General features: G+C 49.7%; 1 protein-coding gene across 3 annotated transcripts in view; it reads right to left on the bottom strand.

Annotated features, from left to right (window-relative positions):
- Positions 1-16,847, bottom strand: part of FANCD2 (FA complementation group D2) — a 251,017-nt gene that overhangs the window by 179,700 nt on the left and 54,470 nt on the right. For all 3 annotated transcript variants that reach the window (XM_088479530.1, XM_088479531.1, XM_088479532.1), the window contains exons 10-18: positions 13,962-14,049; positions 13,778-13,882; positions 12,074-12,174; positions 11,891-11,999; positions 11,756-11,791; positions 10,929-11,072; positions 7,970-8,104; positions 7,151-7,282; positions 381-482 (exon numbers count right to left, since the gene is read on the bottom strand). In XM_088479530.1, the coding sequence (XP_088335656.1) occupies positions 381-482; positions 7,151-7,282; positions 7,970-8,104; positions 10,929-11,072; positions 11,756-11,791; positions 11,891-11,999; positions 12,074-12,174; positions 13,778-13,882; positions 13,962-14,049 (952 nt within the window). The remainder of the gene's footprint in view (positions 1-380; positions 483-7,150; positions 7,283-7,969; positions 8,105-10,928; positions 11,073-11,755; positions 11,792-11,890; positions 12,000-12,073; positions 12,175-13,777; positions 13,883-13,961; positions 14,050-16,847) is intronic.

Below are 16,847 nucleotides of genomic sequence, written 5' to 3'. Positions count from 1 at the left end.
CTGTAGATAGAAATGAGATAGATAGATATGAGATAGATAGATAGATAGATAGATAGATAGATAGATAGATAGATAGATAGATAGATATGAGATAGATAGATATGATATAGAGAGATATGAGATAGAGAGATATGATATATATAGATAGATATGATATATATAGATAGATATGAGATAGATAGATATGAGATAGATAGATATGAGATAGATAGATATGAGATAGATAGATAGATATGAGAGATACTGTAGATAGAGATGAGATAGATATGAGATATATATGAGAGATACTGTAGATAGATATGAGATAGATATGACATAGATATGAGATATAGATAGATATTTATATATATTTTTATATTTATTGTATTATGTAAACGTACCTGGATGTGAATACCTTCCTGGCTAAATGCCAGCGTGCAGAGAATCTGAAAGAGTTTGCGGATCTGTTGGGCATTCAGATTGTCCAGATAGTCTAATATACCCTGTGAAAAAAGAAGAGATATGGTAAGAACTTACCTTTGTTATTGCTTTCTACGAAGTCCATAGGGTCCACAGGAGACCTTGGGGTATAGGTGATGATGGAGTCATCGGGCACCACACAGTTAATTATTTTCTCCCAGGATGCACCGGGCCCCTCTCTTATACCCCGCCCCTGGCCAAGGCACCTTCAGTTTCGTAATAAGCCACAGTCCGGTGGAGGAGACAAAAAGAGATAAGCAAGTCTAGAACACACAAGAATCACATTCTCACAGAAAAGGAAACGGAAAACCGGTAACCAGAGCAAAACACATCTACACCCATATGAAGCACAGGGGTGACAGGGGTGGCGTCCTGTGGACCCTATGGACTTCATAGAAAGAGAGATAACAAAGGTAAGTTCTTACCATATCTCTTCTATTACTACATCAGGGTCCATAGGCCCCACAGGAGACCTTGGGGATGTCCCAAAGCAGTCACTTTAAGGGTGGGGACGCTCCTGTGTAGAAAGGAGAATCCGCCGTCCAAAGGAAGTATCCTGAGAGGCGCAGGTATCAAAGGCATAATACCTCACAAAAGGTATGGACAGAAGACCACGTGGCCGCCTTACAAAGTTGAACAGTCAAGGCACCACGGTGAGTTGCCCACGAAGAACCCACAGACAGAGTAGAATGAGTAGTAACAGAGGGCGGCACTGGAAGGCCTTCATGAGCTTAAGTCTCAGAGATTGTCATACGAATCCACCTAGCCAAAGTTTGCTTATTGCCTGGCCATCCCTTCTTATGGAATCCATAGAGTATAAACAAGGAGTCTGACTTCCGAAGGGAACTGGTACAGTCCACATAAATCCTGAGAGCACATACCACATCCAATGAGGCCTCACCTGCCGAGAGGTCTGGAGAGTAAAGGTCGGCACTAAAATTTCCTCATTAACGTGGAAACTAGACACCACCTTAGGAAGGAACCCAGGGCGAATCCGAGGCAACGCCCTGTCCCGATGAAAAACCAGAACTGGGGAACGACAAGAAAAGGCCCCTAAATCTGACACCCTTCTGGCAGAAGCAATAGCCAGAAGGAAAAACAGTCTTAGCAGTAAGCCACTTGAGATCCACTGAACCACAGCTAAATCCCAAGGTGCCACAGGAGGGACAAAGGGAGGCTGAATGCGAAGGACACCCTGTATGAAAGTGCGGACATCAGGAAGAGGAGCAAAGACATGCACCTTCAGTGAGGCAAGGCGGAGACCAAGATCTAAACCCGCCAGCAGGAAAGCCAAAACTCTGGATATCCGAAACACTCGGGGGTTGTAACCTCTGGGACGACACCAATCAAAGTAAGTATGTCACACTCTGTGGTAAATCCAAGCAGAGGCTGGCTTCCGCGCCCTGAGCATGGTGTTAATCACAGGGCCAGACAAACCTTTAGACCTTAGGAGGGATGTCTCAAGAGCAACACTGTCAAAGACAGGTGACCCAGGTCCGGGTAAAGGCAAGCACCTTGATACAACAGGTCCGAACATTGAGGCAACAGCAACAGTGTCGATGGAGAGACTCTGACGATCTGAGTACCAGTGTGGTCTGGGCCACGCTGGAGCCACCAGCAGGATAGTGCCCCCTCCCTGTTTGAACTTTTGAGGCACTCGAGGAAGTAGAGACATTGGAGGAAACTGGTACGTAAACTGGAAGGTCCACCTGACTGACAGTGCGTCCACCAGAAGAGCCCCGTCGTTTCTTGTTCTGGACCCGTACACAGGCAGTTTGTGATTCTGTCTGGAGGCCATGAGGTCTATGTCCGGAAGGCCCCACTTGTCCAGTAGGAGCTGAAACACTTTCTGGTGAAGAGACCATTCCCCTGGACGCACGTCGTGATGGCTGAGGAAGTAAGCTTCCCAGTTGAGCACTCCTGGTATGAACACTGCCGATATGGCTTGGAGATTGCCTTCCACCCACATCAGAATGCATGACACCTCTGTCATAGCTGCCTGACCTCAAGTTCCTCCTTGATGATTTATGTAAGCCACAGTGGTGGCGTTGTCTGACTGAACTTGCACGGGTTTGCCGTGAAGTATTAGTCTTGCTTGTTGTAGGGCCCGAAGTTCCAATATGTTGATATGTAGGGCAGCCTCTTCAGATGTCCACTGTCCCTGAAAGAAGTGTGGACCCATCACTGCGCACCAACCCCGGAGACAGACGTCCGTTGTCAGGAGGACCCAGTCCGGAATCAAAAAAGGGCGCGACTGGGTGAGGTGACTCGTCTGAAGCCACTAAGTGGGAAACAGACGTACCTCCGGAGAGAGCACCATCGTTTGTGCCTTTATCTGATGTGGTAATCCGTCCCACCTGGAGAGGATCAACCACTGCAGAGGCCGGGAGTGAAACTGGGCATACTCCACCATGTATCCCAGTAACTGCATGGCAGAGTGGATAGACACTCGGAGACTGTGGAGGCATCTGCGTACTCGCATCTGCAAAGTGGAGACTTTTTCGCAGTCAGAAAGATCCTCTGATCAACCACCCGTGAGTCTGCAGAACAGAGATCGTAAGCTGGAGATGGTGGGGAAGTAACTCTGGAGACCCTTCTAGCAGCAGAAGGTCGTCCAGGTATGGCAAGAGGCGGACCCCTGAACCCGTATATGGGCCGCCATCACCAGCATAGTTTTTCGTAAACAGGGCCAGAAACTGGAAATACTGCTGTAGTACGCCAAACCTGAGGAAACGCTGGTAAGCCGAAGCAATCGGAATATGCAGGTATGCATCCTGAATATTCAGAGACACCATAAAATCCCCAGGTTCCATCGCCAGTATAATAGACTGCAGGGTTTCCATCTTGAACCAAGGCACCCTGAAGAATTTGTTCAGGGACTTAGGTTGAGGATAGGCCGATATGAACCGTTCGGTTTTGGAGCCAGAAAGAGCTTTGAGTAATAACCCGTTCCCCTTTGGGGTAACGGGACAGGCACTATGACCCCTGCTTGGAGCGTAGAGCGCACCACTTCCTGGCTTTGAAAGGCCTTGTCCTGGTCTGACTGAAGGCCTGTGCTGAAAAACTGATGGGGTGGTCTCCTTTGAAAGGAGAGGGCGTACACCTGAGAGTCCACTTCCCTTACCCAGCTGTCTGTGGATGACTGGTACCAGAACTGGGCGAACTGAAGTCGGTCTCCCACCTTGGGGTCCCCCAAGGAGAGGCCCGTCCTGTCAGGCCGAGGATTTGTCATCCGACTTGGCGGCCGGACGTCTAGCACTCCAAGCCTGTTTCTTGGGCTTGCTGGGCTTCTTAGTGGCGAATTGCTGAGGAAAGGTTAGTGATTTGGACCTACCCTGTGGTCTGTAGGGCCGAAAGGCGAAGATCTGGCCCCAGAAGGGACAGACGCAGAAGGCAGACAAGCAGATTTTGACCATTATAAGGTAATCCCTCCAAACCTTTCTTGGAGTCCGCATCAGCCCTCCAAGAGCGCAGCCACAAAGAGCGCCGAGCAGACACTGCAGCAGCCGAAATCCTGGAGGGGTTGAGACAAGCATCCAAAGCTGGTTCATTTATGTAGGTAGCCGAATCTCGGAGATTTCCCACTAGGATCATCTGTTCCTTGGCAGCCTCCGCGGCCAACGACTCTCCCAAAGATTCCGCCCAGCGTTCCATAGCTCTAGCCACCCAGCAGATGGCCATGGCCGTTCTGGTGGCTGTTCCCGGCAGGGAATATATGGACTTCAAGCAAATCTCCACTTTCCTGTCCGTAGTATCTTTCAGGGAAGACATGGACGGCATAGGAAGGGTCGGACTTTTCACCAAGCGCGTAAAATGAGAGTCCACCTGCGGGGGATGTTTCCCATTTAAAGAAATAATTATCCGCAAAAGGATCAGCATAAGCCAGGCTCCTCTGGGGCTGGAAACACTTACCGGGCGATTTCCATGCCTTCTCCATATGTTCCACTAGTTGGTCAGACCAGAGAAAAATAGCCGCTGATGCTTTTACATACTTGAAGTAAGCATACCTGCCTTTGGCCGGTGGAGCCGCGTCATCCCATCCTCTACAATCATGGCCAAATGGACCGCAGGTATCAGGCCGGGAATATAGACCTTGGACTTAGATTCTGCCTCCCATGAGGAGGGCTCAGAATCTGAGAGATCATCCTGCAGCTATTCGTCATCTGTCATCACATCAACATAATGAGTAGATTGAGATGATAGCCAGTGTCCTATTAAAGGATTCTCTTGTAAAAGCTCTCTGAGATTTCTCATTGCAGAGAGGAAGCCAATGCCGGCTGCTGCGGGATGTTCTGTGCCACCATTAACTTCCCTGGCAAACCTGGCAGTGGAGCTGGCACAACAGCCTGCTGTGGAAACCCTATCTGGGAAACACAGGAGGAGCTGCCAAACGGTCTGCAAAAGTCAGAACGTGTGCAAAATAAGCCGAAGGGGGTTCCTGAGGACCAAAAGCCTGAGCCACAGCCACATCAAGGTTAGAGGTGCCAGCCATAGCAACGCATGCCCCACATAACCCATCCTGGACCAAGTCACCCTGCCCCATTCCTGCCTTACACTTCATGCAGGAAAGGAGAATAGGAGCAGCTTGCACTTCCTCATCAATATCTGACATTGTGACACAGTTAGGAATATAACACAGCGTATGTGACTTCCACAAGTTCATTAAAACTGATGGCAAATAGCACCCTGACAGTACTTCTACTGAAAAGGGCCTTAGTGAACCAGAAGAAGGAACAGGGAAAGTAAAAAGGCTGACAGATAGGAATAAAGATTCAGGCAGACAGCGCTAGCATACAGTGTCAGATAGGAAATAGTACTACATACACTGACCGCGGAGGGAGAGGTATGCAGGGAGACCCGGACTCCGCACCTTCCTGAGTGATCTGCGTTGAAGCCTTTAGGAAATGGCTTCCAGAGACCATAGAGGAGGTGGGACCGGAGGAGGAGAGCTGTCAGAGCCCGCCAGACCACAGTGGAAGGCGTGCTGTGCAGCGGGGAGTAGCTTCCTGTAAAACAGGAAAAGCAGTCTCCCCTGGCTAGGGATTAACCCCCGTGACGCCGGAGCTCCTAAGGTGCTAAAGGCGGTTTGCGTGGTCTGAAGAGCGACGTCTATGGAGAGACATTGAAGATCGGAGTACCAATGGCGTCTGGGCCAAGCCAGAGCTATCAACAAGACGGAGCTAGTATAGCAAATCAGAGATATTGTTGATGAGAAGGCGCTAGAGGTACATGTAGGTTAGCATCTTGAATGTTCAGAGACACAATAAAAGCCTCAGGCTCCATAGCTAGGATAATAGAGCGGAGGGTTTCCATACGAATCCTGGGCACCCTGATAAACGTATTCAGGGATTTGAGGTTGAGGATAGGACGATGAGACCCATTGGGCTTCTGAACTAAGAAAAGGGTACAATAATAGCCCTTGCCTCGTTGTGAGGAGGGGACCGAAATTCTTACTCCTGAACTCAGTAAGGACAAAATGACTTTTTGGAGCAGCAAGGAAATCCTTGGGTCCGATGGAGGTACTGTGCAAAAGAACTGCTGGGGAGGGTCGAGATAGGGCATATCCATGGTAGACCACTTCTCTTACACAAGCGTCTGATGTGGTCTGACACCAAAATTGGGTGAATTGAAGCAGACGGCTTTCTGCCCTTGGAGTCCCCAGGGAAAGGCCCGCCCCCGTTCAGGCTGAAGGCTTGTCCTCAGATTTGGTAGGTGGATGTCTAGTAGCCAAGGTCTGTTTGGTACCAGGCTTGGTGGCCTTAGTCGATGCCTGATGCCTTGGAAAGGACTGACCCTTAACTATTCCTTGAGGATGAAAGGATGACATCCGAGACTTCGCATTATATGCAGAGGGCAGGAACGCAGTCTTAGAAGCTGCCAAGGTAGATACAATTTTGTCCAATTCTGGGACAAACAGGATATCCCCAGAATAAGGCAGAGACTCCAGAGCCAGGGGACTCAGTCACACACATTAGCAGATACAGGATTCACCACGTCCATGCGTCTCTGCTCAGGTGGTCCTACACTACATAATAATTGCCCCAAAGCACGACCATGGACACCATGAATTCGCATTTAAGACCTTTTTTAAAGTCTCCATCTTCAAACCTACTATATCCACATGCAGCTGGGTATTCATGAATTTCTGGTTCAAAACATGACAAAAGTTCTGCTTCTTGACACAAGAAAAGATTAGAATAAATCAACCATCGCGCTCTATGCTTCAATAACTGGGATGACCACTCCCAGACGGAAAGGCGTTTTTTTAAGAGGCAGTCATTTTGTTCTAACTCCTGAGGAGCAGGTGGTGAAAATGCTTTGTATGGGGACTTAATGTATGATGCAGCCTCAATCCAAGGATCCTCTCACCAAGGCATCCCAATTGTGACTGAACCACTGATCCCAGCAGGCTCCCACTGCTGGTGGTCCTGGGTGGGCCGTGATCAGTCATGCTGACTGCTTACCTGAGGTCCGGTCATATACAATGCCAATCCTGACAGCTACCATTGTAAGACTCTGCTGGTCATTTTCCGGCAGTGCAGAATTTAATTTTACATCCTGGGAGCTAAAGCTTTTAAGTGCATGGTGCCCGGAAGCCAGATCCAGCTATACCCCAAGGTCTCCCTGTGGATCCTATGGACCCTGAAGAAGAAACAAAAGATAACTGCAGATATTTACAAAACACACCGACCTTTATGAAGACCGCATACAAGGCCACGACAGCTGTGTGACTGGCAACTAAATCCGTGATAGCATCTAGTGCTGTGTCCACCTCATCAGCATAACCACTGCAGACATGGGTCACCAGCGCTCCCATCAGCTCCTGCAAAACAGCGACCAGCCGTCTGATATCCAGCACAGTGCGGTCCTGACACAAACGTTACCCATACAGCATCTCACCAGACACACGCTCACACCTACATTACCCATACAGCCTCTCACCAGACACACGCTCACACCTACATTACCCATACAGCATCTCACCAGACACACGCTCACACCTACATTACCCATACAGCCTCTCACCAGGCACACGCTCACACCTACATTACCCATACATCATCTCACCAGACACACGCTCACACCTACATTACCCATACATCATCTCACCAGACACGCTCACACCTACATTACCCATACAGCATCTCACCAGACACACGCTCACACCTACCTTACCCATACATCATCTCACCAGACACACGCTCACACCTACATTACCCATACAGCCTCTCACCAGGCACACGCTCACACCTACATTACCCATACATCATCTCACCAGACACACGCTCACACCTACATTACCCATACATCATCTCACCAGACACGCTCACACCTACATTACCCATACAGCATCTCACCAGACACACGCTCACACCTACCTTACCCATACATCATCTCACCAGACACACGCTCACACCTACATTACCCATACATCATCTCACCAGACACACGCTCACACCTACGTTACCCATACAGCATCTCACCAGACAGAAGTACCGTGTAGCATTACCTGCTGGCAGTAACGGTCGCACGCGGTGAAGGCGTGCTTATACAGATGGCAGCCAAATGAGACCACACTCGGCTCAGGTGATCTCAGGAGAGTCTGGGCCAGGGACAGAATAGACGGAAAGTAAAACATTAGGACCTGTAGAAGAGAAGGAGAACACCTCAGTTTCATGGACACATTCAAACAATGTTAAGGTCATATAGGAGCAAGTGTACAAAATAAAAAAAGAAGTGAATGCTGGTCCTTGTAGTACAGTAATGGAGGAAATTGCAGGCGCGTGTAACGGTCATTGCTGTGCTGGGGATATCTTGTGTGTTTTCATGTCTAGATAAAGCATGTGTAAGCCAATAAAGTCATTACACAACATGCATTTTGTATATCACTGTTCTGAGGCATACATGGGATCAGTAGCTGGGGGAATGCTGGTCTTTGTAGTGCCATATTAGAGGATTTTGGGGTGCCTCCTGGTAAAAGAGCTCTCAACTTAAAAATACATGAATATATGACCCAATATAGCGGCTCTCAGTTAGGACCACCCTTAGTAGAGACGCCTTTATGTGGCAGGGGCTTATCCTATATCTGCAAATCTGTGTAAGAAAGTCTTCTGCATCTTATTTACATACAGGATGACGGCATATTACTAGCTGATTGCAGTGTTCTGGGGGACAACATATGTGTCTTTTCTTGTCTGGATGAATCCCTCTCTTACAAGTACCTGTATAAGCCAATAATCCATTGAGCAACTTGCATTTTGTATATCAGGAAGATGTTAGTCACGTAATGTACCTGTGTGTGACTCCTGAAGGCGTTAGCTATGTACCTGTGTGTGACTCCTGAAGGCGTTAGCTATGTACCTGTGTGTGACTCCTGAAGGCGTTAGCTATGTACCTGTGTGTGACTCCTGAAGGCGTTAGCTATGTACCTGTGTGTGACTCCTGAAGGCGTTAGCTATGTACCTGTGTGTGACTCCTGAAGGCGTTAGCTATGTACCTGTGTGTGACTCCTGAAGGCGTTAGCTATGTACCTGTGTATGACTCCTGAAGGCGTTAGCTGTGTACCTGTATGTGACTCCTGAAGGCGTTAGCTATGTACCTGTGTGTGACTCCTGAAGGCGTTAGCTATGTACCTGTGTGTGACTCCTGAAGGCGTTAGCTATGTACCTGTGTGTGACTCCTGAAGGCGTTAGCTGTGTACCTGTGTGTGACTCCTGAAGGCGTTAGCTATGTACCTGTGTGTGACTCCTGAAGGCGTTAGCTATGTACCTGTGTGTGACTCCTGAAGGCGTTAGCTATGTACCTGTGTGTGACTCCTGAAGGCGTTAGCTATGTACCTGTGTGTGACTCCTGAAGGCGTTAGCTATGTACCTGTATGTGACTCCTGAAGGAGTTAGCTATGTACCTGTGTGTGACTCCTGAAGACGTTAGCTATGTACCTGTATGTGACTCCTGAAGGCGCTACCTATGTACCTGTGTGTGACTCCTGAAGGCGTTAGCTGTGTACCTGTGTGTGACTCCTGAAGGCGTTAGCTGTGTACCTGTGTGTGACTCCTGAAGGCGTTAGCTGTGTACCTGTGTGTGACTCCTGAAGGCGTTAGCTATGTACCTGTGTGTGACTCCTGAAGGCGTTAGCTGTGTACCTGTGTGTGACTCCTGAAGGCGTTAGCTATGTACCTGTGTGTGACTCCTGAAGGCGTTAGCTGTGTACCTGTGTGTGACTCCTGAAGGCGTTAGCTGTGTACCTGTGTGTGACTCCTGAAGGCGTTAGCTATGTACCTGTGTGTGACTCCTGAAGGCGTTAGCTATGTACCTGTGTGTGACTCCTGAAGGCGTTAGCTATGTACCTGTGTGTGACTCCTGAAGGCGTTAGCTATGTACCTGTGTGTGACTCCTGAAGGCGTTAGCTGTGTACCTGTATGTGACTCCTGAAGGCGTTAGCTATGTACCTGTGTGTGACTCCTGAAGGCGTTAGCTATGTACCTGTGTGTGACTCCTGAAGGCGTTAGCTATGTACCTGTGTGTGACTCCTGAAGGCGTTAGCTGTGTACCTGTATGTGACTCCTGAAGGCGTTAGCTATGTACCTGTGTGTGACTCCTGAAGGCGTTAGCTATGTACCTGTGTGTGACTCCTGAAGGCGTTAGCTATGTACCTGTGTGTGACTCCTGAAGGCGTTAGCTATGTACCTGTGTGTGACTCCTGAAGGCGTTAGCTATGTACCTGTATGTGACTCCTGAAGGAGTTAGCTATGTACCTGTGTGTGACTCCTGAAGACGTTAGCTATGTACCTGTATGTGACTCCTGAAGGCGCTACCTATGTACCTGTGTGTGACTCCTGAAGGCGTTAGCTGTGTACCTGTGTGTGACTCCTGAAGGCGTTAGCTGTGTACCTGTGTGTGACTCCTGAAGGCGTTAGCTGTGTACCTGTGTGTGACTCCTGAAGGCGTTAGCTATGTACCTGTGTGTGACTCCTGAAGGCGTTAGCTGTGTACCTGTGTGTGACTCCTGAAGGCGTTAGCTATGTACCTGTGTGTGACTCCTGAAGGCGTTAGCTGTGTACCTGTGTGTGACTCCTGAAGGCGTTAGCTATGTACCTGTGTGTGACTCCTGAAGGCGTTACCTATGTACCTGTGTGTGACTCCTGAAGGCGTTACCTATGTACCTGTGTGTGACTCCTGAAGGCGTTAGCTGTGTACCTGTGTGTGACTCCTGAAGGCGTTAGCTGTGTACCTGTGTGTGACTCCTGAAGGCGTTAGCTGTGTACCTGTGTGTGACTCCTGAAGGCGTTAGCTGTGTACCTGTGTGTGACTCCTGAAGGCGTTACCTATGTACCTGTATGTGACTCCTGAAGGCGTTAGCTGTGTACCTGTGTGTGACTCCTGAAGGCGTTAGCTATGTACCTGTGTGTGACTCCTGAAGGCGTTACCTATGTACCTGTATGTGACTCCTGAAGGCGCTACCTATGTACCTGTGTGTGACTCCTGAAGGCGTTCTGCAGTAACTGGTTGGTGATACAGCCTGAGCGGATCTTGCCCCTAAGCACGCGTTCCACTTGTCTCCTGCTGTTCGTGTTTGTTGTGTATAGAACTAGTAGTACTAGAAAGTCTGTCACCTGTCCAGGAGAGAAGTGAGAACTGGGTGCAGAATAAGGAACACTAGACATAAGAGTAAGATGTACATCCCATATACAGCTGCTAATTAAGGACGACTACACAGCAAAATGTCTGGGGCACATTTCTTCCTAACAGATCTGTATTATAGGAGCCCCGACACCGAGGGCCTGATTCAGACCCGCTCGCGACCACTGAGCGCTCGCAAGCGGGTCGATGTTGGGCCAGTGCGCATGCGCACGACGGACCCGGCTCCGTCGTGCGCATGCGCGAGACCCGGATAGTGAAGGGCAAGCCGTCGCTATGCGTGTTGCTACAAAGGGGGCGTGCTGTCGATGGTGAGTGACAGCACGCCCCCTTTGGTGGGCGTGCCGGGGGCGTGGCTGGCCAGACAGAGGCGTTCCCAAGTGATGTCAGTGGGAGTGCTTTTAGCTCTGATAGAGCCAAAAGCCATCCAGGGCTTGCGACAGACGAGACCCTACCACAAGGGTCTCGTCGCAAGCCCGATGGTCACGATGGTCTTGACCATCGCGACCATCTTTTTGGCCGCTCGCTATAGCTGTGGGTGGTCACCTACAGCTATGCGAGCGGCCTGGAGGCTCCTCTAAAATCAGGAAGGACGGCTCTGAATCAGGGCCAGAGTCCCAACATACAAAACACATACAATTCATTCACTGGGATTTACCTTGTGATCTTCAGCAGATTCAACACTTTCTATAGCCTAAAATACAAGACAAATATATAAATTGTGACCAGTTTTGGTGCCGGTTACGTCTCTAAGTGTAAGAGCCGCAAACGCTGACACCACAGAGGGACTCACTCTGATCCAAGCCTCACACACGTGTTTCTGAAACCAGACCGCTGACTTAATCACTTCCATAATCATGGTGACACAGTCCTGGCTGCTTTTAGCTGGAATCCCTGTGGGACTGAAGAATAATCTTGTGTTATTGGCTTTTAATCCAAAGACTCTCTGCATGGGGAAAGTGAGCGTTATACTTACCCACTCTTGGATTTATTCGTCGCCTTGCTCTGAGTGGCCTGTATCTGGGAAAGCGAGACGCACGACTCCACATCCAGCTTCTTACGGAGCTCAGAAATCACCTACGAGCGCGGTGTACAAAGAGGCAGACAGTGAGCGGAGACTTTCCTCCTCTGCAGGCTCCTCATAGTGCACCTATGGGGCCAGTAACTAATACACTACAACACATCACACAGATCATGTAGCTTTATAGTGTTACAGTGACACATTTCTCTGACACCACTGCGGGGGGGGGGGCGGCACTGGTAGCATAGGGTACACAGAGCTTCCTTCAGGACAATGACACTTTATATAAAATCAAACCTCTGTATCCCCATCCCCAGGACATTCAGCTATTTGTAGCCGACAGAACGGGGCCAGGAGAGAATAAAACCAAGAGAGAGAGGCAGCAGCGCCCTCAGTACATCTAGTACAACAAAGGGTCTCAGAGGAGAATATTCCCACAAATGGAGGGTGCGCTTCCAACCACCAAAGCTGGTGTTCTATAATACAGACCAGGGGACCAAGCTCGGCACAGCTGCTGGGGGGTCTCTGCGCCTCGCCAACCACACAGCGCAGCTAGATCTGTCACATTATTCCCGGCTCCAATCCCAGCGTGACACAGGGGCCATGGATGTAGCTACAGAATGCTTACATGCAGGCAAACAGTGACATCAAATAAGACCAGAAATTATCCCTATCTACACCCTAGTGTTCTTGTTATACAATATATATGTATCTGTAATGCACAGACAACGTCCAGTCACTGCAGAGATACCTATTCTTTTAAGGACCGATTCATCGGATATCCCGAGTGAAGTGGAATTTAGTGCAGAAAACTGCCCTGTCCTCATGACAAATAATATGAGCTCTAACAGAGGGTAAAGGTGCGTACACATGGTATGATCAATATGAACGATATCGTTCACTGCTTTATTGGTCATTTTTAAGTACCAACCAACTTTCCCACGACCAACGATGCGCGTTCCCGCATGCAGGCCAACCTGGACAATATCGTTCTCTCTCCATAGGAGGCCGCAATCGTTGGTCGTGGGTCATTGGTGGTTTTGTGGTGTGTAGATGACCGAGATCGTACATCAAGAACACCGGGGTTTTGAAAGGGTGATCGTTCATAGATATCGTTATCGTTGACGATAGTCCCGTGTGTACCCGCCATTACAGTTCTGAAAACATCTCCAGCTGCACAAAAGTCCAAGAGGAAAATGGTCTTCCACTTGGGAAAAGTAATCTCCTGAGGAGCGTGTTGTGATGCCTTCAGCACTAAATCACCATGGGGATAAAGGTGACACAATGATGGTCTCAACTGCATCACACCCTGAAAGTGTGCCGACAATTACAGTAAGGCTGGGTACATACCTGGGCGACTTGTCCACCGACTGAGCAGCCGATTGGTAAGCCAATACACACTCACCAATCTGCCGCTCGATATGACTGGACTCACATCACAACTGAGAAATGTATTTAATGCGCCATTATTGTGAAGGAAATTCTGTATCCCCTATGTAACCAGTGTCCCCAAAATGGATGAATAATATAAATACAAACCAAAAAAAGCCTCTTCCACAGAGACAACGCTCCATATTATACGCAACAAGCTGATGGGAGCAGTGATGATGGGGAAAAGCAGTATAAGCAGATTTATGTCACTATAACGTGTCGTCGTACCTCCAGGGCATCTGCGGGGGTCACTGAATGCAGGATGAACTTTACTATAACTGGGACAACTTCCAGGTCAACAGCAGACAGGCTGGACATGACCCACTCCCGCACCTGTAAGAATGACCGTGTGAGTGGCGAGCGGCGTTATTTATACATGGCACAGATTACCGGAATCAGGGCCACTACCTACCTCCGATAGCAACTCTGGGTTCAGGTTCAAGCTGGAGAAAGCATCTAGGATGGGCACCATGAGCTGCGTGTTCTGCTGCAGCTGAGAGCTGGAAAGGACAGATTATCTGCAGCATTGCCTCACACATTAATCCGTCTTCACAAGTACGTTTTACCAAGACAATAAATCTAACACAGTTATTATCTGACTGACAGAACAGACATTTTCTACCACTGTACTGGTTACCGCAATGTGTGAGCCTCTACCCAGCAGGTGCCACTCACCAACCGTGATGCTGCATTGCGCACTGATGTGGCGCTCACGTTACATGCACCTGAAACAATTTATAGGTCTGGGGGGTGTGCATAGGCGGATGCGGTCAATCTACCAACCGCGGGGATTCCGGCGCTCAGAATGCTAGCACTGAAATCCCGACACTTGCCAAAGTAGCGGGATAAGGGGGAGGGTTAGCATTAGGATTAGGCACTAGGAGGAGGGTTAGCGTTAGGGTTTAGGAACTAGGGGGAGGGTTATCATTAGGGTTTAGGATTAGGCACTAGGAGGAGGGTTAGCATTGGGGTTTAGATTAGGCACTAGGGGGAGGGTTAGGCACTAGGGGGAGGGTTAGCGTTAGGGGTTATGCACTAGGGGGAGGGTTAGCGTTAGGGGTTAGGTACTAGGGGGAGGATTAGGCACTAGGGGGAGGGTTAGGCACTAGGGGGAGGGTTAGCGTTAGGGGTTAGGCACTAGGGGGAGGGTTAGGCACTAGGGGGAGGGTTAGCGTTAGGGGTTAGGTACTAGGGGGAGGATTAGGCACTAGGGGGAGGGTTAGGCACTAGGGGGAGGGTTAGCGTTAGGGGTTAGGCACTAGGGGGAGGGTTAGGCACTAGGGGGAGGGTTAGCGTTAGGGGTTAGGCACTAGGGGGAGGGTTAGGCACTAGGGGGAGGGTTAGGCACTAGGGGTTAGGTACTAGGGGGAGGGTTAGCGTTAGGGGTTAGGCACTAGGAGGAGAAGAAGGGTTAGGCACTAAGGAGGGGGAGGCTAGGTTTAGGCACATGGGGGCGGTTAGGTTTAGGATGCTCAGAGGGGGAGGTTAGGTTTAGTGGAGGTTAGGGGTAGGGGGATGAGGGAAGGTTAGAATACTGACCAGCAAGTGTCGGTATTCTATCCCTGTTGGGATGCAGGCGTCTGGATTCTGACCGGCGGCATCCCGTACCCATCCCTGCACAGGAGCTGCAGAACCTCTTTGCTGGTTACATTGGCTAATTCCAACTGACCATTTACTTAGGATCAGGAGAAGACAGTCAGGGTCCGCTACAAGGAATTCCTCAGTTGGAGGACTGGGAGCCGGGGGTTTAGGGTGGCTAGTAGGCAACTGATGGGGTGTCACTAATAATGTCCTCTTTATTGGTCAACGTCCATTTGTAAGGGCAGCTTTGAGATTTCTCTATTGTCCTGTTCTTACTTTGAAACCCCTGAGAGACTGTGCACACAGCAGGAACACTCTGGTTCTCCTGCAAACAGTCTACTGTAAATGTTTATGGAAAAGCTCTGTCTCTTTCCTTGCGAATCTCACCTTTGGAGTTTGGTGAGGAAAGGATTTGGATGGGGGGAGCCATCGCTGGCTTTATACAGATTTGCCAAAGCACTAAACTCTATATGGACCCTCTATACATCAGCATCCCCCAATGGGTTAAGAGAAAAACAGGAGATATGGTAAGAACTTACCTTTGTTATCTCCGTTTCTACGAAGTCCTTAGGGTCCACAGAGATACCTTGGGGTATAGGGCTTGGCTCCAGCCATGGGCACCACAGAGTTAAAGATGTCCCTCCCAGGATGCACCGGGAACCCTCCTATACCCCGCCCCCAGGCCAAGGCACCCCAGTTTTAGTATCAAGCCTAGGCCGGGAGAGAGGAAAAAGGAAGAAGAAAGTCTGGAACCCACAAGATTCACATTCTCATAGAAAAGGGAGACAGAAACTGGTGACCAGAACAACACCCTACGGAAGCACAGGGCGTCAGGGCGGGCGCCCTGTGGACCCTAAGGACTTCGTAGAAACGGAGATAACAAAGGTAAGTTCTTACCATGTCTCCTGTTTTCTACCTCAGGTTCCTTAGGGATCCACAGGGATACCTTGGGGATGTCCCAAAGCAGTATCCTTCAAGGGAGGGGACGCTCCTGTGCCGAGAGGAGAATCTGCCGCCCGAAGGAAGCATCCTGAGAAGCAAATGTGTCAAAGGCGTAATGCCTAACAAAAGTATGGACAGAGGACCACGTGGCTGCCTTGCAAAGCTGAAGAGCTGAGGCGCCACGTCGAGCTGCCCACAAAGGTCCCACAGATCTTGTAGAATGAGCTTTCACAGAGGGTGGCACTGGAAGTCTGTGTCTAAGTATGCCCACTCCCTGTGGTAATTTCTAGCTGAAGCCGGCTTACGAGCATGTAACATGGTATTGACCACCGCTCTAGAGAAACCCTTGGACCTCAAGAGGGAAGTCTCAAGAGCCACGCCGTCAAAGATAGCCGACTCAGGTCCGGGTAGAGACAAGGACCCTGAGACAATAGGTCCGGCCTCTGAGGTAACAGCCAAGGAGTGTCGATGGATAGACACTGGAGATCCGAGTACCAACTCCTTCTGGGCCACGCAGGGGCCACCAGCAGGATCTTGCCTCCTTCCTGCCTGAACTTTCGAATTACTCGAGGCAGCAGGGAGAACGGAGGAAACAGGTGCGCGGATTGGAAGTTCCATCGTGCCGACAGAGCGTCCACCAGGAGAGCTCCTGCGTCTCTTGTTCGGGATCCGTACGCCCACAGCTTGCGGTTGTGTCTGGAGGCCATGAGGTCTATTTCGGGAAGACCTCACTTGTCCACCAGGAGTTGGAACACCTCCTGGTGAAGAGACCATT

The sequence above is a fragment of the Taudactylus pleione genome, unplaced genomic scaffold (assembly GCF_031769625.1).
Source record: "Taudactylus pleione unplaced genomic scaffold, aTauple2 ptg000239l, whole genome shotgun sequence".
NCBI classification, from domain to species: domain Eukaryota; kingdom Metazoa; phylum Chordata; class Amphibia; order Anura; family Myobatrachidae; genus Taudactylus; species Taudactylus pleione.
The sequence above is the reverse complement of the archived record's forward strand: the minus strand, read 5'-3'. Positions and strand labels throughout refer to the sequence as shown.